This window comes from Vitis riparia, chromosome 15, assembly GCF_004353265.1.
Source record: "Vitis riparia cultivar Riparia Gloire de Montpellier isolate 1030 chromosome 15, EGFV_Vit.rip_1.0, whole genome shotgun sequence".
Classification (NCBI taxonomy): domain Eukaryota; kingdom Viridiplantae; phylum Streptophyta; class Magnoliopsida; order Vitales; family Vitaceae; genus Vitis; species Vitis riparia.
Window position 1 is genome coordinate 9,717,746 of NC_048445.1, and position 16,250 is coordinate 9,733,995.

The window sequence follows — 16,250 nt, forward strand, 5'->3', positions numbered from 1 at the left end:
AAAACAGGTTAAAAACATTTTAGGTTTCAAATAGACTTTTATCTATAAAACATCAAAAAATATTAAACATTATTTTTCAAAACTGTTTTCAAAAACAATTACCAAACAAGACCATAATGTTTTCATAAAATATTTTTAAATATTTTCACTTGTTTTTAGAGGGTTATTTTAAAAAAATAATTACACAAATATGAAAAATGATTAAAAAATAAAACTATAAATATAAAAATTATTTTTAAAACATATTTAAAAACATTAAAAATAAGTTAAAAACTTTTCACCATCCCAAACAAAGTTTTGTTTTATAAAATATTATAGAACTGTTTTAAAAAACTATTATAAAAAATTGTTTATTAAAATGGTTTCCAAAAACGGTTACCAAGTAAATGAAAATAATAATACACATGCATATACTATTGCATATCATGACCTTTCAAAGTCGAGGAATATATTCACACACAAATATTTGAAGTATCAAAGCTAAAAATGCAGATCTACTGATTGAATTCTGAATAATGAATAATGAACAGACATTATTATGACAGAAGATTTGATCGTAATAAGAATGAGCATCTCGGGTAAAAGTACTTACAAAGTTTTGCTTTGAACCTCCAGAACAACTGAAACAAAAGCCTTAGCAGCCATGGCACGATAGCGGCAAGCATCACATAGCGGAAACGCACAGAATACCCAGGCGTAACAACAAAAATTGCAGAACCATAAGTAACGCCCATTCCAATAATGGCAACCCATATTTCCACATAGAAAGGGAACCTGTGGGTGAGATATAAAACCAGAAGAAGCGAAGTAGAAAGAGCCATGGTGTTAAAAATCAAGAAAATATAGAAGACTGCCTTTTGGGAAGCATAAATAGCAGTTCCTACCACATGCCCAATGTCGTTATCTTGCCAAACACTGCCCGGCGGGTTCACGTTTGCTTGAAATGTGACGGCAGCTATCAGATCGGAGATTATCAACAGAACGTTGCAGGCTTCGCTGGGGGAATCCCTGCCTTCTTGATACTGAAAGTATTTGTGCCAGCTTCTCCCAACATATGCAGGAGAACGCTCAGACTCAGACATCTTTTTTTTCTTTTTTTTCTTGTTTCTTCCAACCTCTGCATATGATTTTTGATTCCTTATTCTTTTTTTATATCTAGGCTTGGCATTTTGGTGGGTCCACCTCAAGGTTTTCTTCCAAAAATGTTTTTCTTTTTCCTTTTTTTTCTTGTTATGTTTTGGTTTTTTTTATTATCTTAATTCTAAATAAAACTTAATTTAGCTTAAAATTGTTGTAAAATTATAAAGTGAAAGGAGAAGGAAATAAGAAAGAGAAATTAGAATGTAGGAAGAGAATAGAATGCACGGGAAAACTCTATTAAAATTCATTAGGAGTCTCTCCCTTTTATAGGAAATTACACAAGATATTTATGAATGGTCATCCACAAGTTACCATAGTGGTACAAAATCTCATATTTTATAACACTCCCCCTTGGATGATCATAAAAATATGCCTCATTAAAACCTTACTAGGAAAAACCTTAGTGAAGGAAAAAGAGTACAATATTCTTTTGGATTACTATAACTGCCTCGTTAAAAACCTTGTCAGTAAAACCCAATGGGACAAAACCTAGACGAAGGAAAAAAGAGTGCAGTATATTATCAATCTCCCCCTCATGTAAACATGATTATGATTTCTTCAACATTTCAAATGGTAGATCTCTCAATCTTCGTATTCCAAAGTCATACCTTAACTTTTTCAATGTGGTCAAAGGTAACGCCTTTGTGAATAGATCTACTAGATTATTACATGATCAAATCTGCTGAACATCGATCTTACCTTTCTTTCGGAGCTCATGAGTATAGAAGAATTTAGGGAGATATGCTTAGTTCTATCACCTTTTATGAATCCTCATTTAATTTGCACAATACAAGCAACATTATCTTCATGTAACTTGGTTGCATTGCCTCTGATGGAAGGTAGTCCACATGTTTCTTGAATATGTTGGATCATTGACCTTAGTCATACACATTCACGACTTGCTTCATGAATTACAAGAATTTCTTAATGATTTGATGATGTGACCACCATTGTTTGTTTGATCGATCTCCATGAGATAGTAGTACCATTGTAATTAAACACATACCATGTTTGTGACTTACCTTTATATGAATCTGAAAGATATTCTACATCTGCATATCCAAGCAATTGTTGTTTTGATTCCCTTGAGTAAAATAGACTCATACTTGTAGTTCTGCAAAGATAACGCAATATATGTTTGATACCATTCCAATGTCTTCGAGTTGGAGTGAAACTATATTTTGTTAATAAATTGACAGAAAAGGCAATGTTTGGACGTATACAATTGGCAAGATATATAAGTGCACCAATAGCACTAAGATATGGTACTTCAGGACCAAGTAATTCTTTATCCTTTTTCGCAAAGACGAAATGGGTCATTTTTCACATCAAGTGATCGGACAACCATTATAGAACTTAAAGGATGCGTTTTATCCATATAAAAACGCTTCAAAACTTTCTTAATGTATGTTGATTGATGTTCTAAAACTCCATTTGGAAAATACTTGATTTGTAGGCCGAAACAAAATTTTGTTTTTCTAAGATCTTTCATCTCAATTTCCTTTTTCAAGTGATTTGTTGTTCTTGTGAGCTCTTCAAGAGTTCCAACAAGATTTAAGTCATTAACATACACTGCAATAATTGTAAATCTGGTTTCTGATTTCTTAATGAAAATGCATGGGCATATAAGATTATTCATATACCATTCTTTTAGCAAGTATTCACTAAGACGATTGTACCACATGCGTCCAGATTGCTTTAATCCATACAAGGATCGTTGTAACTTGATTGAGTACATGCTACGAGGCTTTGTACAATTTGCTTCAGGCAATTTAAATCTTTCAGGGATTTTCATGTATATATCATTATCCATGGATCCATATAAATATGTTGTAATAACATTCATGATACGCATATCTAGTCCTTTTGGGACTGCCAAACTAATTAAGAAATTATATGTGATTGCGTTAATGACGGGAAAGAATGTTTCCTCATAATCAATACCAGGTTTCTGCAAGAAACCTTGTACTACTAATCACACTTTATATCTTATGATCTCATTATTCTCATTGTGTTTTTCGTACAAATACCCATTTGTACCCAACAGGCTTTTCATCTTTAGGTGTTTGGACTACAAGTCCAAAAACTTCTCATTTTGTTAATGAGTTTAACTTTGCCTGTATAGCTTCTTTCCATTTTGGCTAATCATTTCTATGTCAGCATTCTTCCTCATTTCGTGATTCAAGATCTTCATCATTTCTTATGATATCGGAGGCCACTTGGAAAGTGAAAATATTGTTAATAATAATATTATTTTGATCTCATTTTTCTCCCGTGTATACGTAACTTATTGAGATCTCACAATTTTCAAGTACTTGTGCCTCTTCAAGGGCTTCTCGTTTAATATGTGCCTCTTCAGGGGCTTCTTGCTCAATATGTGCCTCTTCAGGGGTTTCTTTTTCAATATGTGCCTCTTCAGGGGCTTCTTGTTCAATATGTGCCTCTTCAGGGCCTTCTGCATTATTTATGCCTCTTCTAGGGCTATAGATTTATCAACTTTAAATTGATTAGTCATTTTGATGGCCTCTTTTAAAGTGCCAAGTTTTTCTTGGGTTTTCCTCTTCTGGGGAGTTACATCATTTGAGCCGACATGTCTACCACGCTTCAGGCGTATCTTAGATTCATTTGTTAACTGTCCTATAAGGACATCAATCCGTGTTGGAGTATTTGCAACCGGGATATAGGACTTTGTCACTTTCTTTGTATGAATGCATCTTGTAGTTGATTTGCAAGATTTTGCAAATGAATGATCCTTTGAACTTCTAGTTCACATTGATTTCTATGAGGATCAAGATGAGTCAAAGTCAATCCATTCCAAATAATTTCACGTCGTTCTTTTGGAACTGGCTCTTCTCCCCCTAACAGCGAGAAAATTGTCTCATTAAAATGATAATCTGCACAACATGTCATTTTACTTTTTAAGTGTATAGGTATACTAGTCACTAATTAAAAACTTCTGGTTTTGTAATGTACATCCATATGACCTTTGACCCCGGGGGACCAAGTTGGTCTGAAAAGATTCTTCTGGATCTATCATCATATAAAGTGTCATTCACATGGAATCAAATACTACTAGTGACATAGTATAAGCTCTTCTGGAGCCTTTAATTAGGTTTCTATCACCTAATATGGTATTAACATTGTTTGTCATCAATGTTGTGCAATTAATGAAACAAGAGTTTCATCAAAGTAACAAGTTATAAAACATTGTTATAAAGACTTTTGTCTTTATAGAATTGAATAAATATTATCATAGAGAAAAAGTTAAAATCAATGGAAAAATATTAGTCATCGATGATAACTTAACTTAATAACATGTGTAAAAGCAATGAGAACATATATAACACAATAAAAGCAAATATGAAAATATAATTTAAAGTTATGTATTTCTTAAATAATCTCACACATTTGATTTTATAAGTGTTGAGCAATTTATACATGAAATAACAAGGAAGTATTTCAATAATCAAACTAACTGTAGTGATAGATCAATAATTTTATTCAAAATACTATTATAATCTAAATCAATGTGCAAAAATTAATTCATAAATCAAAATTTCAAGAGAACATATCATGATTTAAAGCATCTTAATGTCTCAAAACTTTAATTGAAATACTACAAATCCATCTGAACATATATGTAAAGATATAACATAATATATTGAGAACAATAGTTGAACCTATTGTAATTTCAAAATTATTTTGGATAATGAAATTATTGCATTAATAAAAATACCATATGTGGCAATATGTAATAATATATGTAAATTTTTCTACTAATGACAGTATAACTTCTAATAATAGAAATTTATGAAAACTATCAAACACTTACATATTTGTATAACTTGATATACAAAAATATAAATCTTTGATAATATGTAAATATTATCTATATGCTTGTTATCATAGCTTCAGGTTATAATATATTTCATTATAACTTTTGGTTATATAAATTTCATAAAGTTGTACAAAATTGTTAGTTAACAATTTTGTTCTCTATAGCTTCTAGCTATAAGAAAGTATATATTAACAACATTGACATAACCTTTGATTAGCACAAAGAATATTAATTTTCTTATTTTCATAACTTCGGGTTATGAATAATAATATTTATATAACTTCTGGTTATATAACAAAATTATGTATCTTCTAGGTACATAGTTGTTCATTTCAACTCCCTTTTCTTTTATTGATGTTTGGTAAAGGTTGACCAAATGTTTGGGCGTACAATAGGTACGCGACCAATACCCCTTCATACCACATATATAACAATTATTCTCATGGTTCTTAGGAGGTTTATTTTGTAAACACTTCCCATTTTCCTGTTTTACCTCAGTACTATTCCACTTCTAGTGGTGCAATGAGGCTTTCATTTTCTGAGAATTTGGTGAATTATTACTATAAGAACCATGGTATAGGGGATTTCTTCCACAACCACGTCCTCGTCATCGTCCACGAGTTTGGGACAATATTACATTCACTTCAGGGAATTATTAAGATCTAGTTGGACGAGACTAGTGATTTATCATCAAAAGCTCATTTCTTTTGTTAAACCTTCATGGAGATGATGATGAAGGAAAATCAGTGTTTTTGTGCGATTCTGCAGGGATGCTTGATTTCCTTCTTTGATCATAGCTCCAAGATTCATTGACAATTTTGTTTTGAATAACTTCTGGTTATACAAGAGAATTAGAAATTGTATGCATAACTTCTGGCTATGAAACAATTGTTAATAAAAATTGTTTTTCATAATTCCTGTTGTGAAATATAAATGAGTACGAAATAAAAATTGAATCCAATATTTGTCATAACTTTGAGTTATGATTATTTTGTCAAAACAAGAAAATATTCAAATTTGTACATAGCTTCAGGCTATGAACTATTTATGTATAACTTTTAGTTACACAATATAATTAAAATAAATTAAATAAATTAAAAGTTAATATCTTTCATAACTTCAGGCCATGATAATTTTGTCAAAATAAGAAAATATTTAAATTTGTACATAGTTTCAGGCTATGAACTGTTTTTTTTATATAAATTTGTGTATAACTTCAGGCTATGAACTATTCATTGGATAGATTTATGCATAGCTTCGGGCTACGAACTTTTATTATGTAGATTTGTACATAACTTCAGGCTATGAACATTTATTTATTTTATAGTTTCTGGCTATAATATTGTTTGGTATAACTTCTAGTTATACCGTATAATTAAAAATAAATAATTAAGGATCATATATATAACTTATGGTCATGTATTTGTAATTTTATAATTTTTCCTCATAACTTCTACTTATAGGAATTGCACATATTTTTCATAACTTTTGGTTATGAATTTACCCCATAATTTATAATTTATGATTATAGGGATTGTACATATTTTTCATAACTATTGGTTATGAATTTATCCTATAATTTATAATTTATGATAATAGGGATTGTACATATTTTTAATAATTTCTGGTTATGAATTTACCCTATAATTTATAATTTATGATTATAGGGATTGTACATATTTTTCATAACTTCTGATTATGAATGTACCCTATAATTTGTAATTTACCCCATAACTTCTGGTTGTAGGGATTATACATATTTATGTATTCAAATAAAATATATGAAAATAGATATCAAAAGGTAATAAAATAGAAAATCATGATATCAGTTTATCACATACCTTTTTGTGAGAAAAAAAGAGAGAAAGTCTTTCTATTTCTCTTAAGAGAAGAACATCTTTCTATTTCTCTAAAGAGAATAACGTCTTTCTTATTTCTCTAAAAAGAAGAACATCTTTCTATTGCTTTTGTAGAGACCATTCATGTCGATAACGTGTTGTAAAATTATAAAGTGAAATGAGAAGAAAATAAGAAACAGGAATTAGAATGTAGGAAGATAATAGAATGCACGAGAAAACTCTATTAAAATTCATTAGGGGTCTCTCCCTTTTATAGAGAATTACACAAGATATTTATGGATTGCCATCCATAAGTTACCATAGTGGTACAAAATCTCATATTTTATAACAAAAATTAAATAATAATTAATATTAATTTGTATGTTTTTTATATCCTAAAAACAAACATTTTAATGCATTAAAAAAATAATTTAACTGTAACAGGCAGCCTACAACTACAACAGCTCCACCACCCCTGCCCCAGGATTTATTTCAAAAAATAATTTTTATATATATAAATTACATAATTTTTTTTTCATTTTCAATATATTTTCATACTTAAATAGTTCAATACAATTTTTTTTTTTTTTTACCATTTTCAATATATATTTCATATTTAAATATTATATATATATTTTGTTTAATAAATTCAAAATATTAATAAATTTATATAAAAATGAATAAATAATATAATAAATATTATTAATTTTTAATTATATATTTTTTAAATATTTTAAAATTATTTTTAATTTTAATAAAATATAAATTATCAACTACGATTCGATCACCGATCTGATTAGTAAACTATAAATCGATAACTTTTTTGATTCAATGTCCGATCCGGTTCTCAAAATAATGATATTTATAAAATTTTTAAAATAATAAAAATTATTTTAAAAGTTGTTGAAGTTGAAGTAGTCTAAAAAGATGAAGTGATAGAAGAGAAAGGTGATAAGAATAAGAAGATTTGTGATAATAAAAAGAGTTCAAGGTTGAGATTATTATTATTATTTTTTTTTTTGTAGGTTTAAAAATGTTACTTTTTTAGTTTAATACAAAATATTTAAGAATTAATAATGAGTTAAATGAAAAGTTATGAACTGACATCTAAAATTTGAAAAGAAACTATTTTCAATAAGAAATTAAAAAAAAAAAAAAAAAAAAAAAACACCTTCTAAGTCAATAAATATGTTTTTTAATGTATTAATATGGAAAGAGACCTTAGTTTTAGATGGTAGTAATAAAAATAATTTGAGACTATAGAAAAAAATTCTCAAATTCTTATGTTAAAATTTTATTTTGGAAAAACAATTTTAATGTAAGTTTTAAAATTTATTGTTTTTTATAGCAAAAAGTATTCCTACTTCATTATCACCAAATACCATAAATTTAGAATATTTTTCTAATTTCTATTCAATTTTTTCTAAAATACCATTTTTTTTTTTCAACATCCCCAAAACCATAAGTGGGATAAAAATTTATAACTGCCCTTGTGGAAAAGAATTCAATTTTTATATATTATTTTAATATATTATCCAAGAAGAATAACTTATCCATTGAAATTTCTATTTAAAACATTCTAAAATGGCAGTACATTTATTTCTTTCCAATATATTTTTTTATTTTATTGTTGTTTTTATTTTAGAATAATCAATTTACATAAATTTGTAATTTATTATTTTTTTTTTTTTGTAAATTAAATGGGTTATGAATTTTTTTTTTTAAAAAAAAAATAGTGGATACATGCAATTAAATCTTAGTTTTGGTTTAAGAATTTTTTTTTTTTTTAGATTTATTTTAAATCCATTTATATCCAAAATAAGTAATTTATTTTCTTAGTCTTTCTTGAGTAACAATTTATGAGAAAATTTTATATCTAAATTTTATTGAGAAATAAGACAAATTTAGTTTTTTTGTGTAAATTTTCTAATTTATGGTAAATTTATTTCTCATTTAAGTTGCACAAAATTAAGGTGGTTTGATTTGTTTCTAAGTCAAGAATTATGCAAAAATTTTCAAATATGGAATTTAACTTTATTTTGTGAGGGCAAAATTAAAGGTCCAAAATTTATTCAATTGTTTGATTTTATCTTTTTGTAAAAGATTTTCTTTCATTCTTTTCTAATGTATTTCTTTGCTTATAAATTTGATATGTTGTTTCTTCTTTTGAATTAGATTTACTTTATTATCTTTAAGAATATTTAATTCTTTCATTTTTAAAGAGCTGATAAATTTGAAACAAATTTATTGGCCCTTATAAACTTTTTTGAGTCATTCTTCATCTACTCTAAAATGATAGAGTAGAGCAAGGAAGGGTGTTTCTCATATTATTTCTTTATTCATGTCTTTGACAAGTAAAAGAGAAGTCTTGAAACAAATATTCTTATTACAAATATGAACATTTGAAATTTTGTAATCTATGTGTAAAGGTTGAGTGTTTGCACTAAAAACTCCTTGAAAAGTTTTTTCAAAACATACAATAGGAATTAATCCTTCAAATACACAATTTATATCTACACCAGAATCAACTAATGCAACGAATTCTTTTGAAAAATCAAGTTTAATAAAAGAAATCACTCCAGCAAATGTAGATCAAATACAAACTATTTTTTAGGAACAAGACCCTCAAATAAATAGGATTGTTCATTACTTCAAACAACAAACCAAAACTATGAATTATTATCCTAGATCAACTCCTCCTGATCTTCAATATGAAGAAAGAAGCCAAATAGTCCAATCAAAGTATGATGGAGATGGCATCTATAAATGGAACATAGATAGAGTAAGTGATCATCAAGTCTTGAATATTCTTCAAGAAATAATCATGGCTTCTACAACCTATAAATCCAAAGGAAACTTTGATTACAGGATCTATGTACACCTGATAGCAGGATTCACAAGCCAGCTCAAAAGATGGTGGGACAATGCTCTCACTGAAGAAGCAAAAATCTTCATTCAAACCAGCTTGGATGAAAATGGAAACCAAAATTCGGTTCACACCTTAATCTTTGCTATAACCAAACATTTCCTTGCAGATCCAATTACTTTCCAAGACCGTACCTCATAAATCCTTCAAAACATTAGATACAGAAAATTGAGTGACTATAGACGGTATAAAGAAGTATATTTTGCTAAAGTCCACTCAAGAACTGATGTCAACCAACCCTATTAGAAAGAAAGATTCCTTAATGGGTTACCAAAATCCTTTAGTTAAAGAGTTCAAATGAGAATCAAAGAGATGTACAATGGTATTATCCCTTATGATTCCTTGACCTATGGCCAATTAGCAAACTTTGTTAGTCAATAAGCATTAAATCTTTGTTCTCTGATCAAGGTTAATGCTACCCTTAAAAAGGATCTTAGAATATCGAAGAAAGAGTTAGGATCATTTTGTGCTCAATATGGGTATGATAATCATCTCCCTCCTTAAGCCAAATAGGAAACATTCTATAGATCAAAGAAGAAAAAGTTAAATAAAAAATATTCAAATTTCAAAGAAGAATCCTTTTATAAGAAGCCCAAACACAAGAAACACTCCAATAAAAAATATCAAAATTTTCCCTCAAAAAAGAAAATAGATAAAGAAGATATAAAATGTTTCAAATGTGCCAAAAGAGGGCATATAGCTCCAAATTGCAAAATCAAATAAATAATTGCAGATTTAGATATAGGAAAATGTCTAACTAATTTAACCCAATCTGGGTTAAGGGTTTGATTGCCACCTGTATGGCTCATATATGAAGGATTTTGTAAGATTGATCGCTTAAGAGTTTGATGTCTCTTGAATTAAGGAGTTCTATAGTTTCAATATCTGATCTTATAGAATGTGTGTTTTTTAATACTTTAATTTTATACATCAATCTAAATTTGAAAGTTCCTATTTGATAAATATCTTTAATATTTTGTTTTGACATTTCCCAATTTTTAATGTATTGTTCCAAAGTATCAATTGATACGTCCAATTGATTCTCAAATTTTGAAGTATTTTCTTCTAACATTTTGAGATCATGTTCCATCCTACTCATATTACTATGAGAGCTACTTCTAGAAAGATTTCTAAACAAATTTGACATTTTTTTCTTATGGTTTCTTTGTTTAAATCCTGGGCAACTTAGTGGGACCACCACCGGGAACACCTAAACGCCACCATGGCTATAACGATTTACCAACGGATACAAGGGTTGACCAACGCTAAGCAGTTGAGATTTAAACAAATAATTATAAAATAAAATGGCAAATTAAAATTGAAAACTAACTGGATTGGCTTTAATACCAATAAACAACAGGATCGGGGGAATGAACAAAAAATGTAGAAAAAAGAACACTACAATCCTAAAATCAGTAAGAACTTTGAAAAAATCTCCCAGTTAAATTTGGAGGAGTCACAATGGTCTCACTTAAAACCCAAATAACTTTGATAGAGCTTCTAGAAAGTTCATAGACTTTCAAAGAGGTTCTTTGAATGCATAGTAATAAACTTGATGCAAAGTTGAATTTGAAATCTAAAATTTCATTCAAAATAAAAACATATACAAGAACTTTGAAAATTTGAGACTTACAATCTTTACAAAGATCTTTACAACAAAATTTGAGAGCTTTCTCAATTACAAGGCTATCATAGAGGGAAATCTCACTTTATTTTCTTTCTCGAAGATTTTCTCTCTAAAACTTCTGATACCTTACAATGAGAATAGGGGGCCTTATATAAGCTCTTGGTGACGGATTTGAATTCCTTTGAAGTCCACAGATCTAAAATCTTTCGAATCCACCGAAAGTTGGTTATCATCTTGTGCAACTGTCTTTGAATTTGAAAGGCGGTTTTGAAGCCCACCGTTTGAGTCCACCGTTTTGAAAAGTGGTTTTGGATGAGTCATCAAATTTCACTATCAGCCCACCCAGATTTGAAAATTTTGAAGTCCACAAGGGATCATCACCAGTTTCCATGTCCAGGAAGAATAACTTATCCATTGAAATTTTTATTTAAAACATTCTCCTTGAGGAATTTTGAAAGATGGTAGTACATTTATTTCTTCCCAATATATATTTTATATTTTATTGTTGTTTTTATTTTAGAATAATCAATTTACATAAATTTGTAAATTTTTTTGTAAATTAAATGGGTTATGAATTAAAAAAAAAAAAACAAATACATGCAATTAAATCTTAGTTCTGGTTTAAGATTTTTTTTTAGATTTATTTTAAATCCATTTATATCCAAAATAAGTAATTTATTTTCTTGGTCTTTCTTGAGTAACAATTTATGAGAAAAATTTATATTTAAATTTTATTGAGAAAAAAGACAATTTTAGTTTTTTTATGTAAATTTTCCAATTTATGGTAAATTTATTTCTCATTTAAGTTGCACAAAATTAAGGTGGTTTAATTTGTTTCTAAGTCAAAAATTATGCAAAATTTTCAAATATGGAATTTAACTTTATTTTGTGAGGGCAAAATTAAAGGTCCAAAATTTATTGTTTGATTTTAAAAACTTGTCTTTTTCATTAAAGAAATTTGTTAATAAGATAGTATTTATTTATTCTTTATTCTCTTTTGACTTTAATTAGAATATATATATATTTTTTTAGTTCTCCTTTAACTGCAATTGAAAAATTTTATTTGAAAGACTAAATTTTGTAGTCTTCCAAATTTTGATATATATCACATTTTTAACATATGTCATGTGTCAAATATGTGTAGGATCTATCATTCTCAATCCCGAATGTTGTCAAAATGGGGAGCTACATTTAAAAAAAAAAAAAAAAAACCAATTTAGTGATAATTTAGATTATTAAAAATTTTGATGTCTATAACATCTAACTTTATAGTTTTTCTATATTTAATTATCTTCTTAAATTTCTTTTAAAGGTTAAAAAAATAAAAAATATTAAAAATATAATCAAAACCACAAAAACTTTAAAACTAAAAATATAATAATAAAATATTAATCCCCACCAAAATTTAATCTCTTTGTTCGTATGCTTAATTTTTTTATCTTATATTTTAAACGTAAAAACTCCATAACTTATATTTCAATATTTCCAAATATTAGTTTTTTTAAAACTATTAAAATTAAAAAGTAAATTTAAAAATACACAATTTTAGTCTGACATAAAATTATCATTTTTTAATATTTATCTTGTTTCCTTCGCATATCTTTAATTTTTTTTATTTGTTTTGAATCCATTGTCCCAATTTTTTTTGCATTCTTTTTCATGAATTCTTTAGCTTAAATTTATTTAAGGCTTAAATCTTTTTTAGCTTTAACTTTTTTAACATCAATATTTTTGTTAATTTTTTAAATTCTTCTTATTTCACAAACTTGTTTTTTTCCTTCGGGAGTCATATAAAGTTTTCTTTCTTATTTTGTTTTCCCTTTACAAAAAACCTACAATGAGTGACGACTCCAAGTCTTTTTAAAAAAAAATCAAAATTTTCACTAAATAAATAAAAAGCGAGTCTCGCCATCGAGTGAGGACGCACGTGAAAAATATAGGTCCACTTGTGTACATTTATTCAAGAGGGTTGTACATCCAAAACTAAAGCCTCTTTCCATGTTAATACATTAAAAACATATTTATTGACTTAGAATGTGTTTTTTTTTTTAAATTTCTTATTGAAAATAGTTTGTTTTCAAATTCTAGATGTCTCTTCATAACTTTTTATTTAACTTAGTATTTATTCTTAAATATTTTGTATTGAATAGAAAAAGTAACATTTTTAAACCCAAAAAAAAAAAATCTCAACCTCGAACCCCTTTTATCATCATGAATCTTCTTATTTTTATCACCTTTCTTTTCTATCACTTCATACTAGTACTTCTTCTCATCTCCCACGACTTCAATTTCAACAACTTTTAAAATAATTTCTATTATTTTAAAATTTTTAGAAATATATTAAATTATTTTTTAATGCATTAAAATGTTGATTTTTAGCATATAAAAAAACAAACAAATTAATATTAATTATTATTTAATTTCAAGCTAAATTAAGTTTTACTTAGAATTAAGATGAAAAAAAAAAAAACAAATCATGGCAAAAAAAAAAAAAAAACATTTCTGAAAGAAAACCTTGAGGTGGACCCACCAAAATGCCAAGGCTAGATATAAAAGAAGAATAAGGAATCAAAAAACGTATGCAGATGTTAGAAGAAACCAAAAAAAAAATGTCTTGAGTCTAAGCGTTCTCCTGCATATGTTGGGAAGAGTTGGTACAAATACTTCTAGTATCAAGAAGACAGTGATTCCCCCAGCAAAACCCGCAACGTTTCACTGACAATCTCTGGTCTGATCGTTGTCATCACATTTCAAGTGGGCACGAACCCGTCGGGCGGTGTTTGGCAAGATAATAGGGTTCAAAAAATCAGTCGAGTCGTATCCACCTTGACGTCGGCCACAACGAGTCTGATACTTGATATAATTTTTGCCTAGACTCGATCTTGAATCAATTGGACTCGGATGACTCGAATGATATTCCAAGTTAACTCGGTCGACTCAAAAAAAAAAAAACCAATCAACAAATTCCCTGCAAAGGAAACCCATCATAACAAGAATTAAAATTTTCAGAGAAATCAGAGATTCTTCTATAAAAGAAAACCCTTGAAAAATTGAAACAAACTCATGACCCTTTCAAAAGCCTTTAAAAAGAGACACGATTGAAGAATAACTTACTTAACCCTAAATCCACCATTACTGGAGTGTAGATTTTTCATCTTTGGTGCACTGTCGGTGCCGCAACAGTGACTAGACGCTGGCAAGGCAACCCTCATCCCTCCGATTGTAACCCTCCTCCCTCCGATAGTCCAATTGTCATTGTGTGGTAGCAGTGGAAAGGTCCGAGTCATCTGAGAGGCTGCAGATAGTGGTTGTCGTGGTGTGTTGGGGAATAAGATAGCGGGCAAGGGTTCTTGGGGAAGAAGCTAATAGATAATAAAGGTAAAGTTTGATTTACCTTATTTAAATCAAAACACCCCTACAATATATTTTGATTCATTACTTTAATTTAGGAAAGGTAAGAGTTGGTTGATGGGTCATTCTACCGCTCCTTTCCACTTGTTCTACCTCTACATGATTTGATTATTGGGTTGCACTCCTAGCTTGCCATGTCCCATGGACTTTGTCTTTGGCCCTTTTGGAGACATTTTTGCATTTTACTTTTGGATAAATTATAATTGTGACATCTACGGTTTTAAAATGTATATACATGTAAAAAATAGCTCATAAGTATATAACGCTATTTTTTTTTCCTTATTCGATGTGAAAAATCATATGTAACATCCACATGCCCAAATCATTTTTTTATATTAATTTCTAGTAAAAAATTCTACAAGAAATTATTATTTAATATAACCTATTTAACATTTGGTTATATTTTAGGATTATTATTATTTAAAAAAGAAAAAAGGGTTTGCATGAGTGAAAGTATAGAAATGACTTTCATAATTTACATAAAAATTTAAGTTGAAGCCAATATCAAAATATTCTAAAGGAATAATATTAATATTATATGAGTAGACTTAAATTATTCTCAAAAGATATTTTTAAAAATAATTTTTAAAAACAAATACCAATTTATAATAACATAATTCACACTTTTTTTTTTCATTTTCTATCTCAAAATTTTATCATTTTTTTAACTTTTTCTCTAAACAATACTTTGTATTGTTTTTAAACAAATAAAAATTGGGTGACTCGACATGACCAAGCACGCTAGGCCTTTAGTATGCTTGGTCTTATCGCACCAGGAATATTTCTTGGATGGGCTAGCCTGGCTCGGCCCAATTTGTAGCTATTAGGGTATAACCTAGAAGGGTGGCCCACCAAGCCTGTTGAAAATTAGGGTGGTACTTAAAGGTATAGGCCCTATAGGCTTTTAATATTGAATTTACAATTTAAAATAATTCAATTGGCATCCTCTTAAGCTATGTTTGGTTACAGAAAATTTAAAAGAAAATGTAACATAAAGAAAATAAATATATATATATATATATATATATAAGAAAAGAAAAAATAAAGAAATATTAAATTTAATAAATTATTTTTATATACTATATTAAATTCATTTCATCTATTTTTTTATGTAAAAATTAAATAATTTTTATTTTAAAATATGTAAATTTCTAACTAATTTTAATTTTTTTTCTTTTATAATAAAACCAAATATGAAAAAAAAATTTGTTTGATTTTATTTCCTTAATGCTTTGATTTTATTTTATAATATTTTACAATTAAATTACAATAGGAAATCAATAATTATCAAAACAAACTTTTTTAAAATATTTTTTTTATAAAAATATTCATTTATTTAACTATTATTTATTTTAATTAAAAAAACATATAAATAAGTGGAAAACAAAATATGAGGAACTTAGGTGAGATCGTGTTTATTGTTTTTTTAGCAAAATTTATTTTTATATAGTAACAATATGAAACATATAA

At 27.7% G+C, this 16,250-nt stretch overlaps 1 protein-coding gene across 1 annotated transcript; it reads right to left on the reverse strand.

Moving 5' to 3' along the window:
• Window positions 1–480: 480 nt before the first annotated feature.
• LOC117931944 lies at window positions 481–1,082 on the reverse strand. The gene is made up of 2 exons (XM_034853012.1): window positions 610–1,082; window positions 481–508 (listed from the first exon to the last, which is right to left on the reverse strand). The coding sequence occupies exons 1-2, from the start codon at window positions 1,080–1,082 to the stop codon at window positions 481–483; spliced, it is 501 nt and encodes a 166-aa protein (XP_034708903.1).
• Between the last annotated feature and the right edge of the window lie 15,168 nt (window positions 1,083–16,250).